This window comes from Glycine soja, chromosome 20 (genome assembly GCF_004193775.1).
Source record: "Glycine soja cultivar W05 chromosome 20, ASM419377v2, whole genome shotgun sequence".
NCBI lineage: Eukaryota > Viridiplantae > Streptophyta > Magnoliopsida > Fabales > Fabaceae > Glycine > Glycine soja.
The window spans coordinates 37,840,047-37,853,768 of NC_041021.1; the positions used below are offsets into that span (position 1 = coordinate 37,840,047).

Consider the following 13,722-nt stretch of genomic DNA (forward strand, 5'->3'; position numbering starts at 1 on the left):
TATTTATATTATTTTTTGGGTACCAATATATAATATTATTTTTTGGATACAATTAATTTTTTTTTGAAACTATCAGACTTTGATTACACATTATTGCTCCATAACTTTTATTCCTATAATCAAGGACTTTAATTACAATTTAGGTGTAAGTCATGTGTCTTTTTATATTCTTCATTATTTTGATTGACTTTCCTTTTTCTTTAACTTTCCTATTACGTTCCTACTCCATAAAATATTAAATATTTATTATGAAGAAGACTTTTAAAAAGGCTATCAGGCCAGACCAAACTTTTAAAAAGGTCAGGCCGAGTCAAAATAAAAGTTTTTGATAGGCTATAGGCCAGACTCAGACCTCAAAGATTCATCGCAGGCTAGACTCAGGCCTTTCAAAACCTGGCTTGACCTATTCCCACCCGTAATGAGAACCAAGACTTAGATGTTCTTAAACGATTTGGCGATGAGTTTTAAGCATTCGTTGGAGATAACCATCCTCTTGAGCCTGATCTCCTAAATCCAGGGGTAGGCAACTGCCATGGCCTTGATCTAAGGGCCCACATAAACGCCCCAACCCTCAGGGACCAAATTGAAGTCAGCGAAGTGCAACTTCCCCTTGACGACGATGGATCTAACCTTGGGGAAGCGGTTGACAATGGTGGCCGGAGAGACGATGTAGCAGTTTTCAACAAAGACTCTCCGGCGACACCAACACTCGATCTCGTACTAGGACTTGTAGATGAGGGAGATCAAACTTTGGTCCTTGTCACAATCGATGAAGGAGAACACGTGCTCCAGCACCTCCTCAGGGAACGAGTAATTTACTCTCGATCGCATGTCCAATGAAATACAACAACCCTACCCAAAACATTATCGTTTTCTGAATGAAGCAGTAGTGAAACCTGGCAGTATAGCAACAATGCTTAGATAATTTGATATGAGAAGACGACATTAGAAGAGCAACAAGGTTGTGTTTGTGTTGTGAAGTAGTTGTTGTTGTAAAAAAAAAATACCACACTCGGTTAAAATGACGCACCCATTAATGGACGAATCAAAACATGATATGTGACCATCAACGTTCATTTGTAACCGTCAACGTCTAAATCTGGGTTGGGGGATCCAAATTGCGGGATTGGATATAAAAGAAGAACTAAATGCATGAATAATTTTAAAAAAAGATCAAAATGAAAATTAAAAATAACTAAGAAGACCAAATTTATAATTTTATCGATTAAATATATCTTGTGAGGTTCACTAGAGACGAATCATGCTAAAAAAAAAAAAAGCCGTAAGCCTTTTTGAATTATTCACAGCAAAATCTGATGTTGACATCAACCATAGTATAACACACATATATATATTTAACATACATATACAACTTCGCCTTAAAATTCAATTCCACGGACCACATTCAACAAAAATTATTAGCCATCTCTGTTCTCTACCCTGTAGGCCTGTACGAAGTGAGGCTGCGGAGAGAAAAATCTAGAAAGTATACAGCATTCAACTAAATTTTGTCAACCAGGGCGAGCCAATAAATACGATTAATGACAGCTACAAGAGATGCATATTTTCTTCTTCACAAACTATATAAAATGGAAACAAATAAAAAAAAAAAGCAAGATACCAAACCGCAGATAGAGGAAAGATTCAAGAGAATTATAAAGTAGAAACTGGCTAAACTAAACACAGCTCTGCATTAAAATAAAAATAAAAAGTAAACACGGCTCAATTATTAGACGAATTTTATAATATACCGCATGAATGAATTGATTCCAAATTATTCTAGATTAATCAGTGGTTCTAATCTCAAGTTAGAATGGATACGCAATTGCGACAGAAAATTTTGTGACTCGGGTCTTATTCAATTTGAGCAAATTTATTTCTGGTAAAAAAAATACTTATGCTCTAAAACAAAAACAAAAACAAATTTTATATGAGACTCTATAAGCCCTAGTTGATCTTATCTATGTTGTGGGAGAAATTTGGGTCTAAATTCTCCGGGCATCTCTAACACTAACCTCCACCATAACTGCCAGTGCCAACTATATATGATTCGCAATTGTTTATAATAAGATAGTGAGAACAGTTTTAACTTGAAACAATTTTCTGTGCCCATCTCCACCGAGAATCTAACTTGCTTCTTCTCCCTTGTATAGTTTGCAGAAAAGATAAAACGCTTACTTAACATGAAAGAACTTCACTCCATGCAAACGTGCCATTTTCATTATAATTGGCCCAACAAACAAATAAAAGTGCCGCAAACTTGAATAGAGACCATGTGAGCGGTTGGAGAATTTGATGTCTACATTTATTAGTTCAGTATGATAGTCCTTAGAGTTATTATCATAATGACACCTCCCTCTATATATTTTACCCATTGACTATGCTTAATAATTAAATTTAATACAGCAAAGGAATGCCAGATAACGAGACCAATAAATTTATCATTTTAGATTCATCCATCATCTCTATATATACGCATATACAAGTTTGGCTCAAGGCAGCTTCAATTTCCATCATCTCTATATTCACACACAGAATTGTAATTTAGAAGAATGGAGTTAAAGGGTGCTTCATTGAGGAGAGGGTATGAGTTGTTGAAAGGTCAGAAGCAAAAGAAGAATAGATTAGCAAAGGAAAGCAATATTGTTCCAAAGGGAAAGGGAAATGGAGTAGTTTCATGCACAGAGGAAGTTGGAGGGGTTGTGAGGATGAAGATTGTGGTGAGAAAGAGCGAGTTAAAGCAGCTGGTGGAAGTGATGAATGGTGGTGTCAAGTCAACTATGCATGTGTCTTCAGTGGAACAACGATTGAATCTGTTGTGGAAGAAAAAATATTTGTCCAGAGCCAAAGGAAACCCCCAAAAGTGCTGGAGTCCTGTCCTACAAAGCATCCCTGAAGAGAAATTAGTGTAACTGTGTGTGTGGATTTTTCATTATTATTCATTCTAGTTTTGATTTGATTGGCTAATGTATAAACTCCAGTCCTTTTCGCAACTCCAAGCAAAATAAGCAAGTTTAGGTTATGCATTTTTTTTTTCTTTTTTGGTGGTCATGCAATGTTACCAAAAGAGTTTGATTTTGATAGTAAAGGTCTTCATAGTGTGATTAAGTTATATGTGTATCTATAGTCGGATTTTTTTTTTTTTTTTATCAGCATTGATCTACAATTGAATGATAGTTCTATCATTTTTTTTAATGAGATAGTACTATCATTTGGAACATAGACTGTAATTATTATAAAAATAATAATTATATGTGTATCTATAATCGAATGATACTATCAATTATATTATAAGTACTTTTTAATTAAATTTTTAAGGGGAAAAATTGCCTAACTTTAACATAATGTACATATGCGAGGAAGTGGATCGACATTGAACATTTGCACTTAATTCTTAGTGTAGACAGTCGAGACCCGTATGTATTTGGTTACATTTACAGGGGAACTTGATTTTTATCCCCCGAGTTTTTACATATTTACTTACAAGAAGTACAAAAAGGCGTCACAACAAGTACAAAAAGGGTTATGGGATTAAGACGAACAAGGAACAACATAATGATGATTGTAACCAAAGAATCATTTTCTAACGACTCTATATGAACTTGTGCAGCTCATTTGAAGGAAAGTTAATTATAAAAAGCCAGGTCATATATAAAGTCACAAATAATGAATTTAGTTGAGTTGTATTATACCAATAATATACTTTTATAGCTATTTTTTAAGGCGATGGGTTTGGTTGATTCGATTACCTAATTAATTTGAATCAAATTAAAGAGAGAAATTTGAATTAGTGTGGAATCTCGTTTGTACATGGAGAGACTCACTTTATATGTGCAGAAATTCACTTTCCTTTTTACAAGTTAATTTGTATATTGTTAGATGATAAATAATAATAAAAAAAAGGCTTAGAGGGTGTCTATAGTGTGTAACATATAACAACAGAAAAGTAAGTGTGTGTTTGAATTACAGTTTAAAAAGTAATTTTTTTTAGAGTTAAAAAGTGGAGTTTAATTGAACTTAAATTTAGTTAAAAGTATGTTTAATGTAACTCTCTACGTTTTGAATTTTCTATGTTCTTCAATAGAAAAATAAGAGAATAGATTTGGACTCAATCTCAGTTTAGATGTAAATCACATTTAACTCAATCAGAAAAAATATTTGTCAAACATACAGGTAGAACTTTTAATGAATGTCAAACCTTAGTTTCAATGTCCAAATATCAAACCAAACACACCCAATGGTTAGTTTAGTTGAGTTGGGAGAGAACCTGTATTCAAGTAATCAAACAAGTTTTCCTTTTGTGTGTTGTGTACTACTACTTGATCAATAAAAGAGGTTTTCTGCCTATCAGGAAAAAAAAAAAAAGTTGCTGTAGTTTTCTTTTGTTTTCTGTTTTTTTTTTCTTGCGGTAAATATTATACTAATACATTAATGTGTTTGATAAAAGATGGAAGAAAAACTCAAATTCAGTTCAATAGGGGCCAAATTATTTTTAGGATTTGAATTTGAACTATAAGGAACAGTTGAATAGAAGTAATAAGTAAAATTATTTGCAATTTGTACAATAATCTTATAGGTCTGACAGTCTCAACATAGTTATGTTTGAAAACTCATCCCCATATCTCTAAAAATACCTTCAATCTAAAAGTTACAAAAGAGTTGCTTCGATAAATATTGGTTGAACATCCCATGAATGGAGACCCAAACATATGAAGCATAAATGTCATTGATGCCTTTTGTCTCGTAATACCCTTTTACAAACAAAAAATCTACTTAAATTTAATTTTAAAATTATGGCCAGGTTTTATTTTTCTCAGATTAATCATTGTTGAAGATAAATTATATACTAGCTCACTCTCAGATTACTTAATCGACTGATCAGCAGAATCGTACAGAGTTGATATTGAAAAACAAAACCAAAAAACCTTTAAAGTCTTTGAATATTTATCTTCTAAATAAATTAATCTTCATGTTACAGATGATGAGGACTAATTTCACTAAACTTAGTCATAAAGTAAAGAACCATCATAAATTCAAAGATTGATGATATGAGCTAATTAACTTGCATATATGCTTCTGAATTAATTTGACTGTTTATGTAAAAAGAATGTATTTACAATTTACAACAGATTGAATAAAGTAAAAACTGAACTCATGATCTGGTATATACTGGTCAGACCAAGCAAAAGTGTGTTTTCTTGTTGTCAGTCAAACTAATCTTCTTCTTGTTTCTGTTGCTGATGAGTGGATTTTGTTAGAGAAAAGAAGGCAAGAAAAGCGTGGAAAAGGGTGGCAGCGTTGAGGCAGAAGCAGTTTTGTTGATGTTTGAGAAGGGGATTCTTGATGTTCCACATCTCATTATCACTGTTAGCTTCCAATCCCATGATGTCCCTCAGACTCGTGTACGACACCCTCACACTTCCCATCTCCAATTCTTTTAATTTGGATTTCTATTCTATTTAATTCACCACCTAATCTCTAATATTCAGTTGATGTGGATAGTTATGCTCGTGTCTTATCTCACACTCTCTAATCCAATCTTTCTTGGTAGGTAGATAAAAATCAATCCAAATAACTAACTTTATAAGATTCAGAATCAGAATCAAGAGGGTACAAAGATTCTGGTGGCTAACGATTCTCGGTTGAAGTAGAAATTTTAGAGGGGGACATGTGAGTGTTTGGTGGTATTTTGAGAGGTGTGTGGATTGCCTGCAGCAGTGATTTTGACCATTGGATTTGAATCTAATGATTATTAAAAATAAGAGTACAAAAATATATTTATATGTTTAATTATGAAAGGTTAATATGCTGCTGTAGGACCTGCAGGAGGTTGTTGTGCTGTAGAGAATCTAAGTCCATTTTGAAGTAACCATATTTTTATTGTTTTTTCTACTGATCTTTTTCAATAGCAGAAGAATAACTTTAGTTAATTATCGAGATTAATGGCTTAACTTATATCAAGTTTAAGCCAAGTTAATTTTACTAATTAAAATTAAGTTAAGTTTTTTTTCCCTTTAAAGGATACCATTCTACGAAAAGTTGTCTATGACTTATAAGTCATTTTATTGTAAATAGAAAAGGATAATTAGTGAATTAAAAAAAATTACTAGAAGATAATTTCTAAAATTATTAGGAAACTTTCATTTTTATTAATCTAAATTTTTTAAAAATATTTTTAATATATTTATCACAATTAAAATTATTAATAAATAAGTAATTTTAACTTATAAATCATATTTTCGACTTAAGATAAATAATTTATTTTTTGTTATTGTTAATTTCTTGAAAAAAAATATTAAAATTCAATTAAAAAAATAAAGAAATAATTAAAGACGTCTTACTTTCATTCTTTTATTTATTTATTTTTTCTTAAATTTAAATGGCTTGAGATATGGGCATTCCACAAGTGGTGGTAGTAGAAGTTGGTAACAAGCAAAAGAGAAGAATTGATGAGAAAATGAACAAAAGTGAAAGAGCGAGTACAAGTACAACCTCAACGCCACGCTAATCAAACGCGACAAAAGTTGGTAATAAGATATAATTAATTTAAATTTATTTATATTTGAGAGAAAAAATACGACATTTTGTTGTTTATATTCACAACTGAAGGAAGTATTGTTATATTTCCTCTAATCAATTCAAAGTATGACTTTACCATGTTATAAGGTTCGATCTAAATGTTTCATGCTTTAATTATTTTTACAAAAATATATTTAATTAAAAGTCAGTTTTAGAATGATATTGCAATGAGACTCATTAATTAATTATTTTGCTAGAGTATCAAGATCCATTTGATTCCACATTATATGAGACACTTTTTGTGTTTATGTCTTGCGGGAAGTTAATGAAGTAGCCAATAGAATCATTAATTATGATTTGTCGTTAGATGGTCAGCTTAGAGTTTTTTTTTTTTTTTTTTATGTTATTCCATCTTGTATTTCCTATGTTATTATTTTGACATGTTTATTCAACGTGTTTTCTGGCAGGTCTCAAAAAAAAAAACTATTGAGACACTTCTTATTAATGAAATGATATAAATATTTTTTCTAAAAAAAAATAGTTTTGTTTACCGGAATAATTTTAAAGTAACATTAATCAATTTTCTTAATGTTAATGAATTAATTAATTAAACCTTTAAGAAATAGAGGAAGTCATAATTTTTTTTTACCAAACTCCACGATTTTATAATATAATTTTAATCTAAACTTGCTCTTACAAACTTCAATCAATCCAAGTATTATAATTAAGATAGAACTCACTTTGGTGGATTGAGGAAAAAGACAGAAAAGTTGTTCTGATCTTCAAAGCAAAGCAGAAACGTGTTTGGCTTACTCAGACACACTCTAGTGCACATTTTGACACGTAATTAGTTAGTTTAGTCATTAGTCACTACACTAACCTCTATACAATCGCTTCTTATTCTCCCTTTCTTCTTTCACTCTTTCTGATACACATTGTTGCTACTAATTCCTCAGACAGGTAAAATGCATTCACTCTTATTTTCTTTTTTATTTCATACAATGTTCTTCGTTACACGCTTTCAAGTTTCAACATTTTATGTTCTGGCTTTGGCTCTCCTTAGATGCTCATATTGTTCTGTTTCATTCAATTGTATCACATGAAGCTATTAAAGGTTTTCTTTTCTTTTTTTTCAAATGAAATTTGCGTGAGGAATTTAAAGTGGTGAATAAGCTTGTTTAAAGATTGAAGGAGCTGAGCTAGCTTGAATTCAATGGGCATTGAGGTGGCAATGATTTTTGGGTTGATTGATGCCGTGGTGCTCTGTCCTGAGAATGGACGAACGATTAGGACATAGGAAAGGAAGGAAGAAAATTCAATTTATTGGAAAATGAAAATGTGAGGAAGACTTTTATTTTAAAAAATAAAGAGGATATGCTTGGTCATAATTTCAACATTAATTAAGTATAAACTGAATACATTTTCGCTGAAAGCCTTTTTTCTAAAAAAAATTAAAGTCTTATTTGTTCGTTGTTTTAAAAACAGTTTTTGTTATATTTCTGATTTTTAAAAAGTTGTTCTCCGAACACTTGAACATACTGTGACACTAATAAAAATTCAAAACTTAATAGATTGTGGAAAATGAATTAATTGATGAGTTGTGTAAAATTACTTTCAGAAAAAGTGAGAAAAAATCTAACTGCTATAATTTGTTTTTCATTATTACGATTTGTGGTGATGTGACTTCACTTATACAGATAGCACCCATACGCAAACGTATGAATTCTAAACCAAATTTGAATCAACATCGTGGTTAAGAGATGTTTTGTTTAAAAACACTACTCCTTTTTTTAGAATTGGGTTTGGTAAATAGCACAAAAATATACACTTTAAAGTCTACAGCAGTAGACAAAATACACAGACATAAAGATAAACTGATAAACACCTAAAAGAATCATAAAATATAAAAATATCAACAGGCTTTTTAGTTGTTTGAGGGCGGTGCGGTTAAATTTGGATTTGTTGCACTTTTGTCTTCTTCAGTTTATTTTCTTCATACTTGTGTTAGTTGATATGTTTGTTACTTGTTTCATTTAATCTTTTGAATATTTTAATTAATTAACTTCAATTTTATATAATAAAAAAAGTGACTTAACTTGCACGGGATAAGAACGTGAATTTAAGTGATCAATAATTTGCATGATTAAAAGTAACCAATTTAAAAATAGATGTATCAGGGTGCAGTAGGTTAAGTTTATATCATTCTATATTCATAATTGGAATCTCAAACCAGTTTTTTAAAAGTTTTCTAATTTTAAAAAATTAATAGCAATTCCATGATAATGGTCTTTTGGCAAATTTCTCTGTGAAGTTGTAAGCTGACAAATCTCCATACTTGATGAATTGAAGTTGAAATGCAGAGTCACTGAGAATTATATAGCAAATGCCAAGTGAAATGGAGTCCAATAATGCTGAATATGTGACACTGGGAGGAGAAGGTTCAACTCCAAAGTTAGAGAAGATGAGCAAGGTTTCAATTATGCCTCTGATGTTCTTGATCTTTTATGAGGTCTCGGGAGGACCTTTTGGTGTGGAAGACACTGTGAGAGCAGCTGGTCCATTGTTGGCTCTCCTTGGTTTCTTGCTTTTCCCATTCATTTGGAGTGTTCCAGAGGCACTCCTAACTGCAGAAATGGGTACTATGTTCCCTGAGAATGGTGGCTATGTGGTTTGGGTTTCATCTGCACTGGGTCCTAACTGGGGTTTCCAACTAGGTTGGATGAAATGGCTCAGTGGAGTCATTGACAATGCTTTATATCCAGTTCTATTTTTGGATTACCTTAAGTCAGCTATTCCAGCTTTAGGAGGTGGTTTTCCAAGGATAATAGCAGTGATAGTTTTAGTTTTAGCTCTCACTTACATGAACTATAGGGGGCTAACCATAGTGGGGTGGGCTGCAATATTGTTGGGAATCTTTTCATTACTTCCTTTCATGGTTATGGGAGTTATAGCAATACCTAGAATAAAACCAACTAGGTGGATCATGGTTGATTTGAAGAAAGTGAACTGGGGTTTATACTTGAACACTCTCTTCTGGAATTTGAACTACTGGGACTCAATTAGTACCCTTGCTGGAGAAGTGGATAATCCTGGTAAAACCCTCCCAAAAGCTCTTTTATATGCTGTTATGTTGGTTGTTTTGGGGTACTTTTTGCCTCTTCTGATAGGAACTGGAGCTATGCCGGTTAACCGTGAGCTATGGTATGATGGTTACTTCTCAGAAGTTGCTAGAGTGATTGGAGGGGTTTGGTTAAGGAGTTGGGTTCAAGCAGCATCTGCTTTGTCAAATATGGGGATGTTTATGGCTGAGATGAGCAGTGACTCCTTCCAACTTTTGGGGATGGCAGAAAGAGGCATGGTTCCTGAGTTCTTTGCGAAAAGGTCACGTTATGGGACCCCTCTTGTTGGCATTTTGTTCTCTGCATCTGGGGTGGTCTTGCTTTCATGGTTGAGCTTTCAAGAGATAGTTGCTGCTGAGAACTTCTTGTACTGTTTTGGGATGCTTATGGAGTTCGTGGCATTTGTCAAGTTAAGGAGGAAACTCCCATATGCCGAGAGGCCTTATAAAGTGCCTGTTGGGAAAACGGGAGCTATATTGATGTGTGTGCTTCCAACACTGCTGATATTTGTGGTCTTAGCTCTTGCTTCTTTCAAGGTCTTCATTGTAAGCTTCTCAGCTGTGATCATAGGGCTTGTATTAAGGCCTTGTTTGAAATATATGGAGCAGAGAAGATGGCTTAGATTCTCTGTTAATCCTGATCTTCCAGATATTCGTGCTACTTAGAACTTGTAGTTGTATTTATCATAAAGCTTTTGTAAGAACTGAATGCAAGCTAACCTTTCTCTTTACCTCCCCCTCATGCATCTTTCCTGTTTTTCTGTTCAATTGTATCTCTGATGCTGCTATGTCTATGCCCCTAATACGAGTAGTTTAATTTCTAGACACCGTGTAAGAAATTTTATATTGTCAAAATTCCTAAATTTTTTTTGTTATCACTTTTAATCCTTGATGTCAAGTATCAATGTTAGTTGATGACTTAACAAGGACATTAACAATTTTAAGGACTTGTCGAATTTGACAAAATAACTAGGTGTAATTTTTTTTGTAATTTTTTTTTTAAATTTTTTATCAACTAATCTAACATCATTTACTACTCATAGAGTTAATTTTGATTAGCAACTTTTTACATTATTAAAGAATTTCGCAGGATATTCAAATGTAATTTTTTTATAAACTTTTTTAATTATTCATGAATTAGTGATAACAACTCTTAATAGTTAGTTTTGATTAATACATGAATCCTGATAGATATTTATGCTACCTAGAACTAGTGGTTTTGTATTTATCATAAAGCTTATCATTATTTCTTTATAAAATTAGCAAGAAAGACAAACAAGTACGATTTGTGGGCATAACTCTGGAAATGGAAAGGATCATGGTTCCAATACAAGATTTGTTTTTTGTCCTTTGCCATCCAAACACAACATTATCATGTGTTCAAGGAAAAAAATTTTACTCAAATCAAATCTCTTTATTCTCAAACATAATCCATACTGGTGGCCGGTGAGGCACATGCAAGACACATAAAATAATAGAACTAAAAAAAAGTGTTCCTAACTACAAATGAATATGCCGAACATTGCACGTGGCAAAATCCAAATGGAAATATCAGAAACAATGAGGATAGATACCTTCATAACACAAGAATGTGACAGTTCTAATGATTTTGACAATAGATCGGCATTCCAACGCTTCTTGTGCAAAGGCATCGCCGCTTTTGGCTTTTGTATGAACCAAAACAGACGTGTTACTTACTATAGAACAATATTTCCATATTTTCTCCATCACCATAGCTTTATGGTGGAAAAGATATAACCAGAACAACGTTGTGAAACAACCCTACGAGAGAAAGCAGCAGGTTTGGTTCGTCGGTAACAGCGAAATTTCTTGTAGTGAAAAAAAAAATGGTCAGCCAGAAAGTGTCACCAACACCTTCAACAAGCAGCCCAAAGAAAAACCCAAAAACACTCCATGAAATGTTTTTGCAGGAGAGTCCTCATTTCACCATCCCATCTTCTCCTTCAGGAAATGAAGAGCTTCTCTCCACCATTTCTTACTGCACCTTTGTTTTCACCTTCACTGACCCTTCAGAATCTCCTGCACAAAGAGACTCAAAGAGGCTTCAACTCACAAGATTAGTGTCTATATTGAAGTCCTCCAAGAAGCCAGTGCATGAAAAAGTTTTGGGGGCCTCTAGTGGCCATGATCTCAGCCAACCTCTTCAGGCCACTCCCTCCACCTTCCAACCCTTCTTCTTCCCTCACAGAATTGCCAGAAAAAGAAGACCCCATCTCTATATTCTCATCCCTATGGTCACATCTCCAAATAGTTTATGAGATACTTCTCAAGCTTGTTAACAGCACCACAGGAGACATAACAACTACAGACCAATAAGGAACCACACTAAGCCCACTTACCGGAATGACTATGCATTAGAGGGGACAGCATTTGTGCTCACCATTCTGTTAGGGGACAGCCATAGTGCTCCCTCAATTCTGTTACAACAGAATTGTTATAGTTTGTTAAGTACCAATAGCAATGTAAGCCTATAAATATCAAGCAATGAATGAGAAGAAGGCAGATAAGAATTATCAAATATATGTTAGTGTAGTTAGCATAGTATAATTAGTCCTCTGTTCTTAACAAAAGGATACTAAGAGAGGGAATTGATCATTCTTTCCTCTGCAACCTCCAAGCACTTTTCCAGCCTGAGGATCCAATGGAACGCGAGAGTTTGAAAAACGTGTACCACAAGATATACTCCGAGTTCATTTCTGATCGTTCCTTCATGAGGAAATCGATGACCAAGGTGCTCTTGAACTATGTGTTTGAGACAGAGAAGCATCTGGGGATTGCGGACTTGCTTGAGATATAGGGAACCATAATCAATGGCTTTACCGTGCCACTCAAGGAAGAGCACAAGCTGTTTCTCATGAGAGTGCTCATTCCTCTACACAAGACCAAAGGGATGCAAGTGTACAATAGGCAATTGGCTTATTGCGTGTCATAGTTTGTGCAGAAGGAGCCTATGCTTGGAGGGGTTGTTAGAGGAATTTTGACGTACTGGCCTGTCATAAACTGTCAAAAAGAAATCTTACTAATTGGGGAATTGGAAGATCTGGTCGAGAATTTAGACCCTGACCAGTATCATAAGTAGGCCTTGTCCTTATGTACCCAGATCACAAAATGCATAAACAGTTGGAATTCCCAGGTATAATAACTCTTAATAATGTCCATAATTTTACTCTACTGAAAATTATATATGTTCATCATGCTTTGTGCTCTTTATTCAACTGCTAGGTATTTGTATTTTACTAGTTAAGCTCACAATTTACTTGACTGTATATACCATCATGTCTTTATTATTCCATTGTCAGTTTTCTGAATTTTGGATTTGATAAACAGAGATTTCATTTTATGATACATAAATTTGGTTTAGGTAGCCGAGCGTGCACTCTATGTGTGGAACAATGAGCAGTTCGTGAAAATGGCATTAATAGGAACGGTAGAAGTATTTACTGTGATTGTAGAAGGCATGGAAAAGAACCTGAAGTCGCATTGGAGCAAGAGTGTGAGGCAACTAACAGAGTGTGAAAGTGATGCTGGAAGACATTGATCCAGATATGTATTCAAAGAGTCTCATGGACATGGAAGCTAAAGAATCAATGGCACATCAAGAAGATATCAAGAGAAAAAAGAGATGGGAAAGAATAGAATTGGAAGCTGCCAAGAATCAGTTTCTCAATCCACAACGTTATATACGTGTCTCCTACTAAACACTTATGTTAGCAAATTTGTGCTGGCAATACCAACTTTCCCACCTACGAACAATAATAACTGCAAGGTCAATTGTTTAAAACTTGCTTAGTTGTTAACAATGACAAACATCAATATATCAAACCAGAAAATGGCAGCTGGTGTTCCTGATATATTCAATAGAAGACCAAAATATAAAGAAACATAGAATCCTAATAAACCCATGTGAACAACTGCTGTGAATTAGCCTCTATCTTATGACTAGATTATATTAATACAAAAATATGATCATATTATACTAAATACTATCAATTAAAAGTGTATGTCGAATAATTTTGAATGAGTAAATTTGTAAAATCATTAGGGGATAAAAGGAATCTCCCTTG

At 33.5% G+C, this 13,722-nt stretch overlaps 1 protein-coding gene across 1 annotated transcript; it reads left to right on the forward strand.

Moving 5' to 3' along the window:
* The first annotated feature begins 7,395 nt into the window (after positions 1 to 7,395).
* On the forward strand, positions 7,396 to 10,460 carry LOC114402721 (probable polyamine transporter At1g31830). The gene is made up of 2 exons (XM_028365383.1): positions 7,396 to 7,479; positions 8,869 to 10,460. Exon 2 carries the CDS (start codon positions 8,903 to 8,905, stop codon positions 10,301 to 10,303), a length of 1,401 nt encoding a protein of 466 aa, XP_028221184.1. The 5' UTR covers positions 7,396 to 7,479; positions 8,869 to 8,902; the 3' UTR covers positions 10,304 to 10,460.
* The last annotated feature ends 3,262 nt before the right edge of the window (positions 10,461 to 13,722 follow it).